This window comes from Pituophis catenifer, unplaced genomic scaffold (assembly GCF_029215685.1).
Source record: "Pituophis catenifer annectens isolate HBS135680 unplaced genomic scaffold, rPitCat1.0.hap2 SCAF_15, whole genome shotgun sequence".
NCBI lineage: Eukaryota > Metazoa > Chordata > Lepidosauria > Squamata > Colubridae > Pituophis > Pituophis catenifer.
The window spans coordinates 11,347,034-11,364,601 of record NW_027256895.1 but is presented as its reverse complement, the minus strand read 5'-3'; the positions used below and the strand labels follow the sequence as shown (position 1 = coordinate 11,364,601).

Sequence of the window (17,568 nt, the reverse complement as noted above, 5' to 3'; positions counted from 1 at the left end):
CAGCTGGTTCCTTCGCTGACTATTGGGGGTGAAATCTTGGCCCCCTCAGAGAGGGCTTGCAACTTGGGTGTTCTCCTGGATGAACAGCTGTCTTTGGAAGATCATATGACAGCTGTGGCCAGGGGAGCTTTTTATCAGGTTCACCTGATATGCCAGTTGCGTCCCTTTCTGGACCGGGATGCCTTGCGCATGGTCACTCATGCCCTCGTCATGTCCCGTCTCGACTACTGTAACACTCTCTACATGGGGCTCCTCTTGAAGAGCACTCGGAGGCTCCAACTGGCGCAGAGTGCGGCCTCGCGGGTGGTTATGGGAGCGTCGTGGCGTTCCCATGTAACACCTCTCCTGCGTAAGCTGCACTGGCTCCCGGTGGTCTTCCGGGTGTGCTTCAAGGTTTTGGTTATCACCTTTAGAGCGCTCCATGGCTTAGGACCTGGTTATTTATGGGACCGCCTGCTACCACCAATAGCCTCCCACCGGCCAATATGCTCCCATAGAGAGAGGCTCCTTCGGGTGCCGTTGGCCAAACAATGTTGACTGGTGGCCCCTAGGGGGAGAGCTTTCTCTGTGGGGGCACCTACGATCTGGAACGAGCTCCCCCCAGAGATACGGAGGATCCCGGATCTGCACACCTTCCGTCGCGCGCTCAAGATTTTTTTATTTCATCAATCTGGCCTGGCCTAATTCTTTTCCCCTTTTAAAGTAAATTTTAATTTGTTTTTAAATTATTGGGTATTTTAAATTTGTCTCAGCCAAATTATTTAATTCGTTTTTATTCTATTTTAAATTTTTGTATTTATGTGTTTTATTCTGTGGCTGTTCACCGCCCTGAGTCCTTCGGGAGTAGAGCAGTATATAAATCCAATTAAAAAAAATACAAAACAAAACAAACAAACAAACATCTCCAACATTAGGGTGATAAATTTGGAAACCAATCTCACTGGAGTATGGCTCAGTTTTCAATCAGATCATTTTTATTTACTCTTTATTTAAAAAATGGATTTATCTCACTCCTCCATTATACACCAGTTTATTTGAAGTTCTTTATAAAATTATACTTTCTTGAAGGGAAATTTTTACATCACTTGCGGTACCCCTGAGGACCTGTTAAGAAATCACATAAGGGAAAAAAAATCTTTCAGCTATTCACACTTACTAAATAGAGTTACATGTAAGGCTTTTCCTTGTTAATATGGTCTCCAGAACACATTCAATGGTGACTAAGAAGGTAAGAACAGAGATTATCTATTTGATGTGGACTATAATCATGGTTAAAGACTGTGCCCTTATCAACAGCTGTAAAACTGATGTTTGTGAGGAAATAAATCACCTTTTTTTCTGTGCTCAAAGGAGAAAATCTTTACAGGTGGAAGCTGTAATGATAGATAGCTAAATAGCTAATCAGAAAGAGAGAGTGTGTGAGACAGAAATGATAGAGAGATGATAGAAGATGATAGATAGATGATAGATAGATAGATAGATGATAGATAGATAGATAGATAGATAGATAGATAGATAGATAGATAGATAGATAGATAGATAGATAGAAAATAGAAAATAATAGAAAATAGGAAATAGGAAATAGAAAATGGAAAATAATAGAATAACAGACTTGGATGGGACCTTGGAGGTCTTCTAGTCCAACCCCCACCTTAGGCAGAAAACCCTACACCACATCAGCCAAATGGTTATCCAATCTCTTCTTAAAAATTTCCAGTGTTGGAGCATTTACAACCTCTGGAGGCAAGTTGTTCCACTGATTAATTGTTCTAACTGTCAGTAAAGATAGATAGACAGACAGATGATAGATAGATAGATAGATAGATAGATAGATAGATAGATAGATAGATGATAGATAGATAGATAGATAGATAGATAGATAGATAGATAGATGATAGATAGACAGATGATAGATAGATAGATAAATAGATAGATAAATAGATAGATAGATAGATAGATAGATAGACAGACAGACAGACAGATGATAGATGGGTGGTTGGATGGATGGATGGGCAGACAGATGGACAGACAGATAGCTAGACAGATGGATAGATGGAAAGACAAAGAGACTCACAGAGACAGGCAGACAGACAGACAGACAGACAGACAGACATAGACTAAGTGATGATATATACATATTCTGGTATGTAGGTGATGCTATTGAAATTATAACCATAAGTTACACCAAGTTTTGGGATCCCAGGTTTCATATGGCCTTGAAAATCATCCCAAGATTCAAACTCTTGACATGGAGGTGTTGATATAAACTCACGACTGGACCAGAGTCAAAACTGACTCTGGTTTATTTCAATCTAATTAAACACCATGAAATAAAATTCCTGTGAATGCAGTGATAAGGGATTTTCCCCCTGTTTTATTAATCTGTTTGAATTGGGGAGGTGGGAAGGTTTCTAGGGACCCATTCGAGATTTAGTCTGGACCACTGATGATCCAGCAGCCTTGAATTTTACAACCTTCCCTTCTAAGAAAAAGCAGCTTATCTCCCAAGGTTAATTCTTCCTAGGAGATAAGAGTCATGAACAAAAGGTAGCCACCTTCTCCCATAATTGTCCATGTTCATGCAGTAGAGGAAAAATTATTTCCTGGTCAAGGGATGATTTCACAATATCTGTTCTTATGAAGGTAATTAAAGTGAGCCCAACCTCATTATCAAAGGATTTGTAAACTGAGATGAACATTTCAAAAAGGCAGGAAAAATCCTTTCTATGTCTCTTTTGATGTTCAGTAGGAATTTGAGCCCTTGGTAAGCTAATAGAAAGGAATCAAGTCAGATCGTCTAATTATTTACCTGATTTGTATTCTAGTTTTTGTTCAGAAACTCAAAGCAGCGTGCATTTTTTCTGTATCACACTCCCTCCATTTTTTTCCAAATTGTCAGTGTGATGGTCCAAAGGATGGAGAGGTACACAGAGAGAATAAGAATCCCATGTGCTCCATCATTTTAGGATTCTAAATTTGGCTGGCTTATTTTACAGATGAAGCATTATCGATAAAGAAATCCATAACTGTCTTTTTCAAAGAATTCCCTCTATGGAGATTCTCAGTCATCCAGGTCCTGGTTGTCCCTGCCAGTAAAAGTGTGCCTGTCACCCACACTTTGCCAAAAGGAAATTTGAATTTGTTGGGCAATTCCTATTGTGGTTTAACGGCTCTAATCCTGGTTTGGATCTTGAGTGAGGGGCTAATCCTACCATCCTGCCTTTGTTCAGACTTTGCTGCAGGGAGTTTAAAAATATCCTGTCTTGAATGGGTGACCCAATCTGCATTCCTAAAAGGTGCCTCCTCAGTTTCTGCTTGGGGGCAGGGAGATTGGGGCTGCTTCCTGCCTCTAAAAAAACACCTTTTTCCATTTCTCATTTAGGGAAATACAATATTCTGCCTTTTTAAAAATATTCCTCAAAATATTTCATTTTTCTAAAATGGGGAGGGGCTTCCCACATCCCAAAGGTGCTTGCTTCCTAAAGGCAATTGGACTTTCCTGTTTTACTTGAAAACATTTCATTTATTATTCCAGAACCTTCTCCAGAACTGAAAATGTGAGGGAAAATAGTTCCTCTTTGGAACCTTAAAAGTAGGTTACTATCTGCAACCTGCTAAAGAAAGCTGTCTACAATTACTGTAAGTTCGAATCTCTCCAGGCTCAAGGTTGACTCAGCCTTCCATCCTTTCTAAGGTAGGTAAATTGAGGACCCAGTTTGTGGGGGCAATAAGCTGACTTTGTAAAAATATACAAAAGTATGAAGGCTATTGCTTAACCCATTGTAAGCCGCCCTGAGTCCCCGGAGAAGGGCGGCATATAAATCAAATTTAAAAAAAAAATTCTGACAGGAATAACTAATAGTATCACCCTCCCCATGCCATCTAGTCAGAACTGGTGAAGCTTCTTGAATGAGAAGCTAAACACCTTCAAGGAGAAACAAAGGAAGTCCAGTTGCCTTTTGAGAAAGCACCTTTATTTAATAAGATATTTTTTTCTGCTGAAATGTGTTCTTCTTTTATTCCAGGAAAAAAGAAGATGGCCAGTGTAACTTCTGAAATATCAATCCAAAAACTGAAATCTAATGTGGTGCACCTGAATTTTGACATTATTATGACTTTCCATATACTTCTTGGCATAATGTATTGCAAATGACAAAATGCATTTCCTTTTTTTCATTAAACGTGTAGGTGTTATAACAATAATAGTCAGTTTTCCAGACAGACAAATTTAGATAAATAGAAGATTTCAGACATTTTAAATGCACTGTGCTTCCTACACCCTTCCTTCCTGGGATTTTCCTATACCCTTCCTTCCTGGGATTTTTTTCTTCATTTGTTTCTGTTCCTTAACTTGATTTGTAAATGTAATGCACACGTTAGTGATAATTTCATGAAATGCTAGATGTCATCTGAGCTACCACTGAAAAATCATTGACAATTTTGAAACGATGGAGCCTAGGAATATGTCCAGAGTAACTGAATTCATCCTATTAGGAATTCCTTTTCTGTATGATCTTCACCGAGTCTTCTTTGTGGTGGGTCTGTTCATGTACCTTGTAACCATCCTTGGGAATGGCTTCATCCTCATCATTGTGGCAATTGAGCCAAGACTTCAGACCCCGATGTACATCTTCCTGAGCAACCTTGCTTTCCTGGAGATCTGCTATACCTCCACTGTGGTACCCAAATTGCTACAGACGTTTATACAAACCAAAACAACCATCTGCTTCCACTGTTGCCTCACTCAAGGATTTTTTCACTTCTGTTTTGGTAGTACGGAGCTTTTTATCCTCACCGCTATGGCCTTTGACCGCTATCTGGCCATCTGCAAGCCCCTTCAGTATCCCATCATGATGTCCAAGCAGGTGTGCCTTCACATGTCTTTGGCCACCTGGTATGCCGCCTTTGTGATTATCTTTTTTCATTATTTTATGGTTTGGAGATTGCCGTTCTGTGGGTCCAATGTCGTTGACAGTTTCTTCTGCGATATTGGTCCCCTGTTGAGCCTTGCCTGTGCGGACACCCATTTTGTTGAGTCTCTCAGACTGTTGACTGCCTTTGTAATCGTGATTATGACCTTGCTTCTCATGATTCTGTCCTACATTTTCATTATTGCCACCGTCCTGCGCATTCCCTCCGCCGTAGGGCGGAAGAAGGCCTTCTCCACCTGCACATCACACCTGGTGGTGGTGTCCATATTGTATGGCGCTCTTGTCTTCATGTACGTGAGGCCCAACGTCCAGTCCTCATACCACTTGACAAGGACTGTGGCGGTCTTGAACACCACTCTTACCCCAATGCTGAATCCTTTCATATACACAATTCGGAACACTGAAGTCAAAAAAGCCGTCCAGAATGCAATGCAGAAAAAGAAAGGGACCTTAAATTGAGACAATGAATGGAACAATAGTTTATTTATTTATTTTATTTATTTACTTTAGATTTATATACCGCCCTTCTCCCTACGGACTCAGGGCGGTGTACAGCCAAGTAAAAACACATAAATACATAATACATAGATTAAGAACAGATTAAAAGGAAATATCTCAATTTGGCCCAACATTTAAAAAGACAAACGAATTTAAAATCATTTAAAAGGATTTGTTAGGCCAGCCCGGCTTGTTGAAAAAGGAAAGTTTTAAGGGAATGGCGGAAGGCACGAAGGTCTTGGATTCTCCTTATCTCTGGGGGCAATTTATTCCAGAGGGTGGGAGCCCCCACAGAGAAGGCCCTCCCCCTGGGGGTCACCAGCCTGCATTGTTTGGCTGATGGCACCCCGAGGAGGCTCTCTCTGTGGGAGCGCACGGGTCGATGGGAGGTCGTCGGTGGCAGAAGGCGGTCTCGAAGATAACTAGGTCCTATGCCATGGAGCGCTTTAAAGGTGGTAACCAACACCTTGAAGCGCATCCGGAAGACCACTGGGAGCCAGTGCAGCTCGCGCAGGAGCGGTGTTATGGAGAGTTCCAGGACTCTCACATGTAGTAGGAATGAGATGAAATTTAGAAAATGGTGGCATCGGTGACATTTTGAGTGATGCAATCAGAATTCAACTGGCAATAATTTCAGACTTAAAAACATCATTTGTCTTTACAGTTTGCAATACAGGTAGTCCACGATTTATGACCACAATGTAAGTCCAACAATTTTGTTGTTGAGACAATTGTTAAGTGAGGTTTGCCCCACATTACTCTCTTTCTTGACACGGTTGTTAAATGAATCACTGCAGTTAAGTTACTAATGCAGCAGCTCGCATGGTTTTGTGTAGACCCCGGTGTGCACATGTGAGACCTCTCCTGCGGGAGCTCCGTTGGTTAACAATTTGTTTCCGGGTGCAATTCAAGGTGCTGGTTGTCACCTTTAAAGCCCTTCATTGTTTGGGGCCAGGTGATCTGAGGGACCGTCTCTTACCGGTCACATCTACCCGACCCATCAGATCAGGGAGGCAGGGAATGTTGTGGATCCCATCCCCGAGGGAGATATACCTGATGGAACCCTGAAGAAGGGACTTCTCCATGTTGGTTCCCTTCTCTGGAACACCATTCCCCCAGAGATTAGAACGGCCCCCACTCTAACACTCTTTCAGAAGGTGCGGAAGACCTGGTTCTGTCAACGGGCCTGGCAAATCCAGAGTGGGATGGAGCCCATTAAATGGCTCGTTTGATCTGCTGGTGGAGGGGCAGGGGTGGGGGTGATTGTATTATATTATATTATATTAATTTATTTGATTCTTTTTATTAGTTTTATTGTTTTAAATCAGGTTTGAAATTCTGTGAGCCACCTTGAGTCCCCATGAGCGAATAGGCAGCAATATAAATTCAATAAATAAATCAACAAGCAAGCAAGCAAACAAACAAACATGGTCATTAAGCGAATCTGGCTTTCCCATTGGCTTTGTTTGTCAGAAGGTTGCCAAAGGGGATTATGTGACTCTGGGACACCGTAACCGTCATAAATACGAGTCAGTTGTTAAGTGTCTGAATTTTGAGCATGTGACCATGGGGATGCTGCAAGGGTCATAAGTGTGAAAAACGGTCATAAGCAGGGGTGAAATCCTACCGGTTCAGACCGGTTCGAGTGAACCACTAGGGATTATGGGCATCAGTTCGCCAGACCGGTAGTAATTACCCCTCCTTGGCCCCACCCACGCACGATCGGTTGCCACTCACCTCTTCCGGCCGCTCGATATTCCACAGAATTCAATGTTAAATGCAGCAGAGAGAATGCTAACTTTTCTCCCTCCATTCAGAACAAAGCTGCTGCAGTCTGTCCCTTTAAGGTAGTCCCCAGGAGGGAGGGGGCCAGGAGGGAACCATAAATGTAGCAGCAGCTCCATTTTGAATGGAGGGAGAAAAGTTAGCATTCTCTCTGCCACAGAATTCAATGTTAAATGCAGCGGAGAGAATGCTAACTTTTCTCCCTCCATTCACAACAGAGCTGCTGCAGCCTGTCCCTTTTAAGGTAGTCTCCAGGAGGGAGGGGGACAGGAGGGAATGGCTGGAATGGAGCCGTTTTTGTGAAAGGCAGAAAAATGGGGAAGGGGATTTTCCTGCCTGTCATCCATTCCTCAATCACAGCACAGACCGAGGGAACGATGGTAGGCAGGAATATTCCCCTCCCCATTTTATTGTTTATTGTTTATTATTATTGGTTTGATTTATATGCCACCCTTTTCCAGAGACTCAGGGCGGCTTACAATGTGTTAAGCAATAGTCTTCATACTTTTGTATATACCTGCTTAGTAGGGCTTTTGGGGCCCCCTAAGCGGTGTTCTTTTTTATACAAAGTCAGCTTATTGCCCCCACAAACTGGGTCCTCATTTTATCTACCTTGAAAAAATGGAAGGCTGAGTCAACCTTGAGCCTGGTGAGATTTGAACTTGCAGTAATTGCAGGCAGCTGGTGTTACTTAACAGTGCTTTAGTCTGCTAAGGCTCATTTTCCTGCCATTTGTGACAAGGAGTGTGTCAGATGTAAATGCCTTATTCTCTAATGTGTAAATAGTATATGAATGGGGTATCAGGGGTTAACTTATTCTTCACTTCTTAATGTATTCATAATTCACCACTCCCACTTATAGCTCCACCCATTGTATATATAAGGAGCCACCTACACCCTTTTCTTTGCTTCTATCTGTGAATATTCAGTGAATATAGAATGCCTATTGTAAATAAAAGGAAGTATATTTAAAACTTTAACTCTCACTAATATTATTGAGTCTGATCCTGAAAATATTGCAACAAGCTGGTAGCAGAGGATGGTTAATTGACTCAATAAAAACTTAAAAATGTCTAAGAAAGATAGGCCCAACACCAGGGCCTACAGCAAAGAAATGGAAACAGAACAAGAAATAATCAACGAATCCACAAACGCAATTTCGAGAGAATCCGAAGAATACACCACTGAAGACGAAGAAATAATAGACGAAAATGATGACCAGGAAGAAATCGAAATAGAGAATAACGAACTCAGGTCAGAGATATTAAAACTATTAAAAAGCCAGAAGAATGATGAAAGCCTCATCGCGAACCTCCAAGAAATGCTGAAGAACAGCGGAGCAGCGAGAGAGAAAAACATCACTAATGAGAAGTCTAAAGACCCAAAAATAGTGAGTAATATGACTGCAGAAAAAGTCATTACGAAGAAGAAAAACGGTGATCCCGCGCGAAATTTTGAATGGCAGCCATCTTGGTTTCAACAGACCTCCAAGGTGAGCGAAGCAGAGCCAATCAAAATGCTCAATTCAAAATTTCTGGCGCGAAAAACGTTATCAGACAACGAAAATGAAAAAGAAGATTCGAACTCCTCAGAAGAATCAGAATCAGAAAGTGAAGATGACTCAACAAAATCCCAAATAAAATCAGCAATGAAAACACTTTTTGCTGCATTTGGGCCAAAACTAAAAATTACCAAAGAGTCACCGAAGAAGCGAGCGAGCAAGCCGATACCTCAAGACCTGCCCGCTCCTATCCTGACTTCGAAAGCGCCGACGCCCGAACCCAGAGAGCCTTGTCGATTCCGCCCTACACCACAGACCGAAGCAAGTGCCAACGCTCCCAAAAGAAAAAGGAGAGCAGCCGCCGTCATCAGAACTCGCAAAGTCGAACCAGAGACCGACTCGTCTGAAGCAGAGCAGAGCGAGCGAGCCGCAATGGAGAGAACCTTCCACGACGACTACAAAGAAGAAATGGACAACGCGCATGCGCGAAACTACGCAGACGGTCCGGGAAGACATGAACTGGCGAGAGAACCACGCAGACTCGTTGCGAGCATCCCCATGCCGTTTTGCAATTTTCTACACTTGCGAGACCACGGACTGCCCCAGGTCGTAAGTAATGGACAAAATAATGTCGGAAATTTACCCAGTGACTTCCCAAAACTAAGGGTTGATGGCATTAATTTGCAAGAATGGTATCAACAACTCCAGGTTGTCTTTATGAAGGAAAATTTACTATTTTTTATCACTAGTCCCCCAAAAAGACCTTGGACTTTAAAAATAGATTGTTTACACCATAGAGCATTTTTCTTAATAATATCTAGTGTGTCTCCTGCAATGTATCATAGCATCAAACCTAATCTGACTGTTTCAGAAATTATTCAATGCATGTTTAATTTGTTTCACAGCGATAGTGTGGCTACCACCACAAGAATGTCTAAGGATTTCTTTTCATCTAGAGTGAAACCAGGGGTTTCCATAAGTGAGCATTTAATATCTTTAAACAAAATAAGAGCTGAGCTGCATTTGAGGGGGGAGGTAATTTCAGACCAAACAATGAAAAGTGTTATTATCAACTCACTTGATTCATCATGGGACAGTTTTATGTCACATTTAGACACTATCAATCTAGGATATTTATCCATAGAAAGTCTATCCAATAAATTGATAGCAGAAGACAATTCAAGAAGAAATCGTTCCAGCAATCACACAGAACACAAACCTTATAGGAAAGTAGCTTTCCAAGAAAAATATAATGAAACATTTAAATGTCACAATTGTGGATCCAGGGAACACAATAGAAGAGATTGTCCCAAAATTTCAAAGGAAAGACATAGGTCAGAATATAGGAACAAATACAATTATAGACAGTCTTCCATAGATAGACATAGATATAGAAGCCCACCAAATTACAAAGAGAATAGAGGGGGCAGAGATAATTCAAAGGATAGAAAATCTGGTTCACTGAATGGATTAAATAAACAAGACAACACTAAAATACAGCAAAATGAGAACAATAATTGGCTTATTGATTCTGGAGCAACTAATCACACCACTAATAACAAAGATATATTGTCTTCATTTACAGAAGATAAATTTGTAATAAAAGTAGCTAATCAAGAAAAGGTTCAAGTGTTAGGCAGAGGAAACGTAACCTTGCCTGGTCTAGGAAAAATAGAGGGGGTATTGTTAATACCTGAAATACCTCATAACATACTAAGTGCCATAAAACTAAGTAGAGATTCTGACATTAATATAGTTTTCTCAAAGGGAAAAGCGATTTTAGAGAAGAATAAAATAAATATAGGCACTGTGATGATTAAAGGAGGCCTACCTTATCTGATAACAAAGGAAAAATGGTTGCATAACATTGATTCAAATATGGAAGATTGTATTGAAGCAGATGATGAAAATATTAGTAACAGTGACAATGATGAATGTAAAATATCTCATGATCACGCAGATGCACACAATAAAAAAAAACCAAAAATAGGTAAACCAATTCATGATGAGTGTGCTCACATCTTACATAGGAAGTTAGGACATGCCAGTTTTCCTGTAGTACAAAAAATGACTGAACACGCAGAAGGTGTCAAAATAAAAAATTGTGAAAACTATTTGGAATGCTCAGTATGTAAATCTACAAAACTAAAAACTAGTCCCAGACCAAGAAAATCTACTAGATCAACTAACAAAATTTTTGACTTAGTACACATGGACTTAGTTGGCCCATTAACTCCATCAATCACCTATAGAAAACGTTACTTCCTGACAATAGTAGACGATTATAGCCGTTATGGGTTTGTTTATACATTAAAACACAAAGATGAAACCTTTCAAAAATTTAAGGAATTTTACAAACGCATAGAAACACAACACAATATCAGAATAAAACAAATTATGACAGATAGGGGATGTGAATTCATGTCTAAAGAATTCTCCCAATGGTTAAAGGATAGAGGAATGCTACATTACACGTCTAGTCCATTTTCTGCGTTTCAGAACGGGATTGCAGAGAGAAAGAATTCCACATTACAAACCATGATTAGATGCACATTGGAGGATGCTGGCTTAAGCAAACAATTTTGGTCAGAAGCCTTACATTATTCAAATTACACACAAAATAGAACCTGGTCCAGTATTGTAAATAAGACACCATATGAAGTAATGTATAATAGGAAACCAAAATTAGCACACATGCACATATTTGGAGTCACTGCAGACGTACACATACCTAAACAGTTGAGAAGAAAGGGAGAAAACGTATCCAGAAGACTCAGATTTATGGGATATGAAACTGGCACCAAAGGGTACAGATTCATTGATAATAATAACAAATTTATAGTTTCCAGAACAGCTGTGTTCCATGAACAGGCCAACTGGTCTAAATTACATCTTAATGAAATATTTCCAAATAAATGTAAAGATACAAAATCTCATGAGGAAGGGACCATAGAAAAACAGAATATCAACAAATATAAAAGCAAAACCAAAACTTGGACAAATAGCCAACACAAAATAAAGACAGACACACTAACAAAAAAAGAAGCAAGATACTTGCATGATAACAATAGCAAACCTGAAAGAGCCATTAGAAACAACAGAAATCAAATGCCAAATAAATACAGAGATTACATAATGCATATGGATGGTGAGCCAATAACGCCTAATACTTATGAGGAAGTTTTAAAACTCCCTCGTGAAGAAAAAGAAAAATGGGAATTAGCTATGAAAAAAGAGATGGAAAGTTTACAAGGATTAAATGTATTTACACCTGCAATTGCACCTAAAGATAAAACGATTATTGGTACCAGGTGGATATATAAAATTAAGAACTTAGAAGGAGGCAATACTCTATATAAAGCTAGATTAGTTGCACAAGGTTACGCACAGAAATATCCGGAGGACTATACTGACACGTATTCCCCCACTGTAAGAACAGAGAGTGTCAAAACAGCTCTAGTGGTAGCATCAGCACTCAACCTTGATGTATTTCAATATGACATACAAACTGCGTATCTACACGCAAAACTAGATAAGGAAATATACGTAAGAGCACCTCACAGTCAATACACCAACAAAAATGAAATTTGGCTGTTGAACAAGAGTTTATACGGATTAAAACAATCTGGTAAAAGATGGTATGATTGTTTAGTAAAAGTACTTAAGACCATGGATTTCAACGCTACCACTGCTGATAACTGTTTCTTTGTCAAAAAGGGTGATGATTACACTGAATTTGTGTTGATTTATGTAGATGACATTCTATATATAGGAAAACACAAAGAGAGAAGAGAAATTTTTGTAAATAAGTTAAATGAACATTTCTCGTTGAAATCTCTAGGTAAAGTGAACAAATATCTCGGTGTTCAAATTAATAAGACTAGAAGGGGATTCAAACTTACTCAGAGAGATAAGATTATAGAACTTTTAAATAAATGCAATTTAAACAATGCCAAACCCTGTGATACTCCTATGCAAACTGATTTTCTTAGAAATACTGATGAATCTTCACCTGAATTCAAGGATAACACGTTTTATAGATCAATCATAGGTTCACTTCTTTATATATCTAATTGGACTAGACCAGATATCGCCTTACCACTCAATTTATTATCCAGACACGTCAGCAAACCAACAATGTATCACTGGGAAGCTGTTAAAAGAATTTTAAGATATCTGAAATGTACACTGGATTTTTGCTTAGTATTAGAACCTAGTAATAATAAAGAACCAAAGCTTACATGTTATGCAGATGCGGACTGGGCTGGAGACACATCATGCAGAAAAAGTACATCTGGTTATATTTTTCTTTTAAATGACTGTCCAGTTTACTGGTATACTGGTAAACAAGAACTAGTAGCCACTTCAACGACAGAAGCGGAATATGTTTGTTTATCCAAAGCTGCAAATAACCTTGTATGGTTTAATGATTTAATTTCAGATGTTTGGAAAAAACCTGCTTTGCCTTTTGTTATGCATGAAGACAATAAAGCAGCCATTGAAATATCTAGATCTGATGCCATTGGACAAAGGTCCAGGCATATAGATATAAAATTTAAACATGTAAGACAATTATCTCAGGATGGATTTATTAAAGCAGTGCATTGTGATACTTCAGAACAATTAGCTGACATATTGACAAAGCCTTTACCTTCTAAGCAACACAAATATTTAACATCTAAATTGTATGTCTTGTATTGTCCTGAATCTGAATGTAATTGGTGTTGTATAACGAATCGGCATTTAGAGGGGGATTTGTCAGATGTAAATGCCTTATTCTCTAATGTGTAAATAGTATATGAATGGGGTATCAGGGGTTAACTTATTCTTCACTTCTTAATGTATTCATAATTCACCACTCCCACTTATAGCTCCACCCATTGTATATATAAGGAGCCACCTACACCCTTTTCTTTGCTTCTATCTGTGAATATTCAGTGAATATAGAATGCCTATTGTAAATAAAAGGAAGTATATTTAAAACTTTAACTCTCACTAATATTATTGAGTCTGATCCTGAAAATATTGCAACAGAGTGGCTGGGAGGGGCCGGTGAGGAGCCCCTAGATATGAGTGATGTCGAGTTGGCCACGCCCACCCAGTCACATGGCCTCCCCCAACAAGACATACCCACAGAACCGGTAGGGGAAATTTTTTAATTTCACCCCTGATCTCTTTTTCAGTGCTATTATCACTTCAAACAGTTACTAAAGAGTTGGTTGTAATTTGTGGACTACCTGTACAGATGCTCAAGGTTTCTAAATCCTGAACATGTGGACAGTATTTGTTATGATTCTTTTGTGTATAATCATAAAGAAATAAACTTTTTTTATATTAAGGATAATGTATTTTGTTCTGCATTTGTTGGAATTTATATCCCAACTTTCTTCTCAGGTGGCGCTCAAAAGCTAGATAAATTAAAAGCATTTTTTCTACAACCTCTTCAGCCGAAGAGGTTGTAGGAAAAAAAAAATGCCTTTAAAAGCCTCTGGCGATCCCAGCTGAGTTGCCTGATCGTCAGAGGCTTTTAAAAGCATTTTTTTCTGCAACCTCTTAAGGTTGCCATAAAGAAGAGGGAGACAACCTATTGTCCAAAGTATCTGAAGGCAACGAAAGAAGTGAGGTATGGAAACTAATCACGGAGAGAAGCAAACTAGAAATAAGGAAAAATTTCCTGACAAAACAATTAATCAGTGGAACTGCTTGCCTCCAGAAGTTGTGGGTGCTCCAATATTGGAGGATTTTAAGAAGACACTGGGCAATCATTTGACTGAAATGATATAGGGTTTCCTGCCAGAGCATGGAGTTGGATTAGAAAACCTCCAAGTCCCTTCCAGATCTATTCTTATGGACTGATTGATTGATTGATTGGTTGGTTGATTAATCAATTGACCTCCAAGGTCACTTCCAACTCTATTGTTCTGTTATTCTGTTATATATTGATTCTGTTATATAACGATTCCTGAAGTTATTACAACATTGGTATTCTTTTATTGAAAATATTAAATAGTGCATGCTTAGACTCATCATGAGCAAGAGCTCATCTGCTTGTCATTGTGTAGTACCTTTGCTCAAATACGTCATTTGATGAGGAAATGTGATTTTTCAATGTTTTGACTCATGATATAACTGAATCCAGGGAAGACAAATTTCCTGCTCTGAAAAATAATGACCTTGTTATTCTTGATTTTGAACAAATGGACGTCAAATTAATTTAACTTTTTTAAAAAATTCCAGTAGATTACAAATAATAAAAGGAAGTATGAGGTCTGAAAATTACAGCACAGTGAAAGAATTCATTTTAACAGGTTTTCCTGGCATCCAGAAATGCAAGGTTCCTGTGTTCCTGGTCCTAGCAGTGATCTACATAGTAATAATAAGTGGGAATGTTCTAATTATCTTCTCTGTGTGGAAAGACTATCGACTCCACACCCCCATGTATTGGCTCCTGGGCAACCTTTCATTCTCCAGACTCTGCTTCACCAATGTTATCATTCCCCAAATGATATTCAATATAATCACAGAGCGAAAAGTTATTTCCTTTATGGGTTGCATGATGCAGATATATTTCTATTTTTTCTTGGGAACTTCAGACTACATTCTGGTAGCTATCATGGCCTTTGATCGCTATGTGGCCATCTGTAACCCCTTGAGATATTCTGTCATCATGAGTGGTTGGTTCACCTTCCAACTTGCTGCTTGCTCTTGGATAGGAGCCTTCTTCTCGGTCCTTTTCTCAGCAATCCCCCTTTTCTCTGATCCCATTTTGTGGCCCCAATGTTATTAACCACTTCTACTGTGATATCCTCCCTGTGCTGAGACTGGCCTGTAAGGACACAACCACACTGGAATGGTTGAGCTACATATCAACGGTTCTGGTTGTCCTGTCTTCACTTTTCCTAACCTCGGTGTCTTACATATATATCATTGCCACCATCCTACGCATTCCATCTTCAGCTGGCCGACGAAAAGCGTTTTCAACCTGTGGTGCTCACATTATTTTGGCCTTGATTTTTTATGGATGTTCCATTTTCATGTACCTTCTACCAGAGAAAATCCATTCCTCTGGCTTCTACAAAGGCATGGCTCTACTTCATACTGTGGTGACCCCTTTGCTGAATCCATTCATATATACCCTCCGGAATGAGAAAGTGAAGGAAGTCTTCAAAGATGCCTTGAAACGAATGGACATCCTTGCTCCCAAAAAGGAGTGACCATTCATTTAATTCAAGAATATGTTGATTCTGATACCAATGTATATCCCGGTGTGATATGCCTTTGGGTTATTGTGAACCTAAATCCAGGTCTAAAGATATGGCTACATTTTATTTTTGCTGCAATCAAATGAAGGAATTGTAAGTGCCAATCTGTTGATGAATAGGAACTCCGAAGAGTGCAAATTATAGTTGGCACTCCGCCTTACCCCCAGCCTGCCCACAAAAGTCAATGCTTATCTCAAGAAAGCTTTTGGAGTTTAAGTGTCAGACTCATGCCGAAAACAATAATAGCAAGAAAAGTGGTGTTTTAAGGACACAGTGGTGAGATATACCTTCTGATTCTACCATTGTGCTTTATGAAAAACCAACTTCCATTAGTTTCTACCTTTCTTTGCATCTCGTGGAAAGTGAGAGGATTTGTGTTTGTATAATTTTGATCTCCATACACCAGGGCTGTTGAACTCACATCGTCATGGCGGCATATCGGGACTTTCCGCCTCTTCGCAAAACCGGGCATGGGCATGGCCAACGTGTGACACATCTGGGCCATGGGCCAGGAGTTTGACAGCCCTGCCATACACTATCAGTTCCCCAGAATAAAGGGATCAGAGGGAGATAGAAATAGATGATAGAGAGATAGATAAACAGAGAGGGGAGAGGGAATTGACAGTAACTTAGACTAAAAAGTTAGAAAGATGGAGAGAGAGAGGGGAGAGAGAGAGAGAGAGAGAGAGATGGATGATAGGTAGATGATAGATAGATAGATAGATAGATAGATAGATAGATAGATAGATAGATAGATAGATGATGGATGGATAAATGATAGATTGATAGAGATAGATTAATGCTAAATAGATAGATAATGATAGAGATAGATTGATGTTAGATAAAAGAGATGATAGATGATAGATAGATAGATAGATAGATGGATGGATGATGGATGAATGGACGGACGGATGGACAGACAGATAGACAGACAGACAGACAATGAATGGACAGATAGACAGACAGACAGATAGATGATGGATGGATGGATGGATGGATAGATGATAGATAGATAGATAGATAGATAGATAGATAGATAGATAGATAGATAGACAGACAGACAGACAGACAGACAGAAAGACAGGCAGGCAGGCAGACAAACAGAAATCCTTTAATGATGCCATCATCAAAATAGGGAATCAAGTGTCCCTATTTTCTGCCACAATACTGGAAATCATATTTTTTTTTAAAAAAAAAAAAACAGTGTCTGAATAGTTAACTAAATTTGGGGCATTGTCAGTTGATAAAAGTCAAGGATTTTTAAAAGGCCATCGTGGCCTCAAATCACATGTTATAACGAGGAATGTTACTGCAAAGTAATACCCAAAAAATAGAACATCTAGAAAAATGATGTAATATGATGTAAATATAGCCTCCCCAAAATGGATAATTAAAACGTCTATTTTTCTAGCTGAAATGTCATATTTTTCTGAAGAACTGTTACTTCAATAGGGAAATATATTATATATACATTTACATCCTGTATGTGTTTGTGTGCATTCATAGAAACACACTTAACAAGCACACACACAGACACTTGGATATACTGTATCTTTCAATAACTTAGTGCACAAAACTTTCCAAGATTAGC

General features: G+C 39.3%; 2 protein-coding genes across 2 annotated transcripts; both read left to right on the top strand.

Moving 5' to 3' along the window:
• The first annotated feature begins 4,448 nt into the window (after positions 1-4,448).
• On the top strand, positions 4,449-5,390 carry LOC139324747 (olfactory receptor 6X1-like). The gene has a single exon (XM_070954489.1). It carries the CDS (start codon positions 4,449-4,451, stop codon positions 5,388-5,390), a length of 942 nt encoding a protein of 313 aa, XP_070810590.1.
• A 9,587-nt stretch (positions 5,391-14,977) lies between these two features.
• Positions 14,978-15,929, top strand: LOC139324354 (olfactory receptor 6M1-like). Its single transcript, XM_070954069.1, is given in 2 exon segments — positions 14,978-15,468; positions 15,470-15,929. Coding segments are annotated over 2 exon segments (951 nt in total).
• The last annotated feature ends 1,639 nt before the right edge of the window (positions 15,930-17,568 follow it).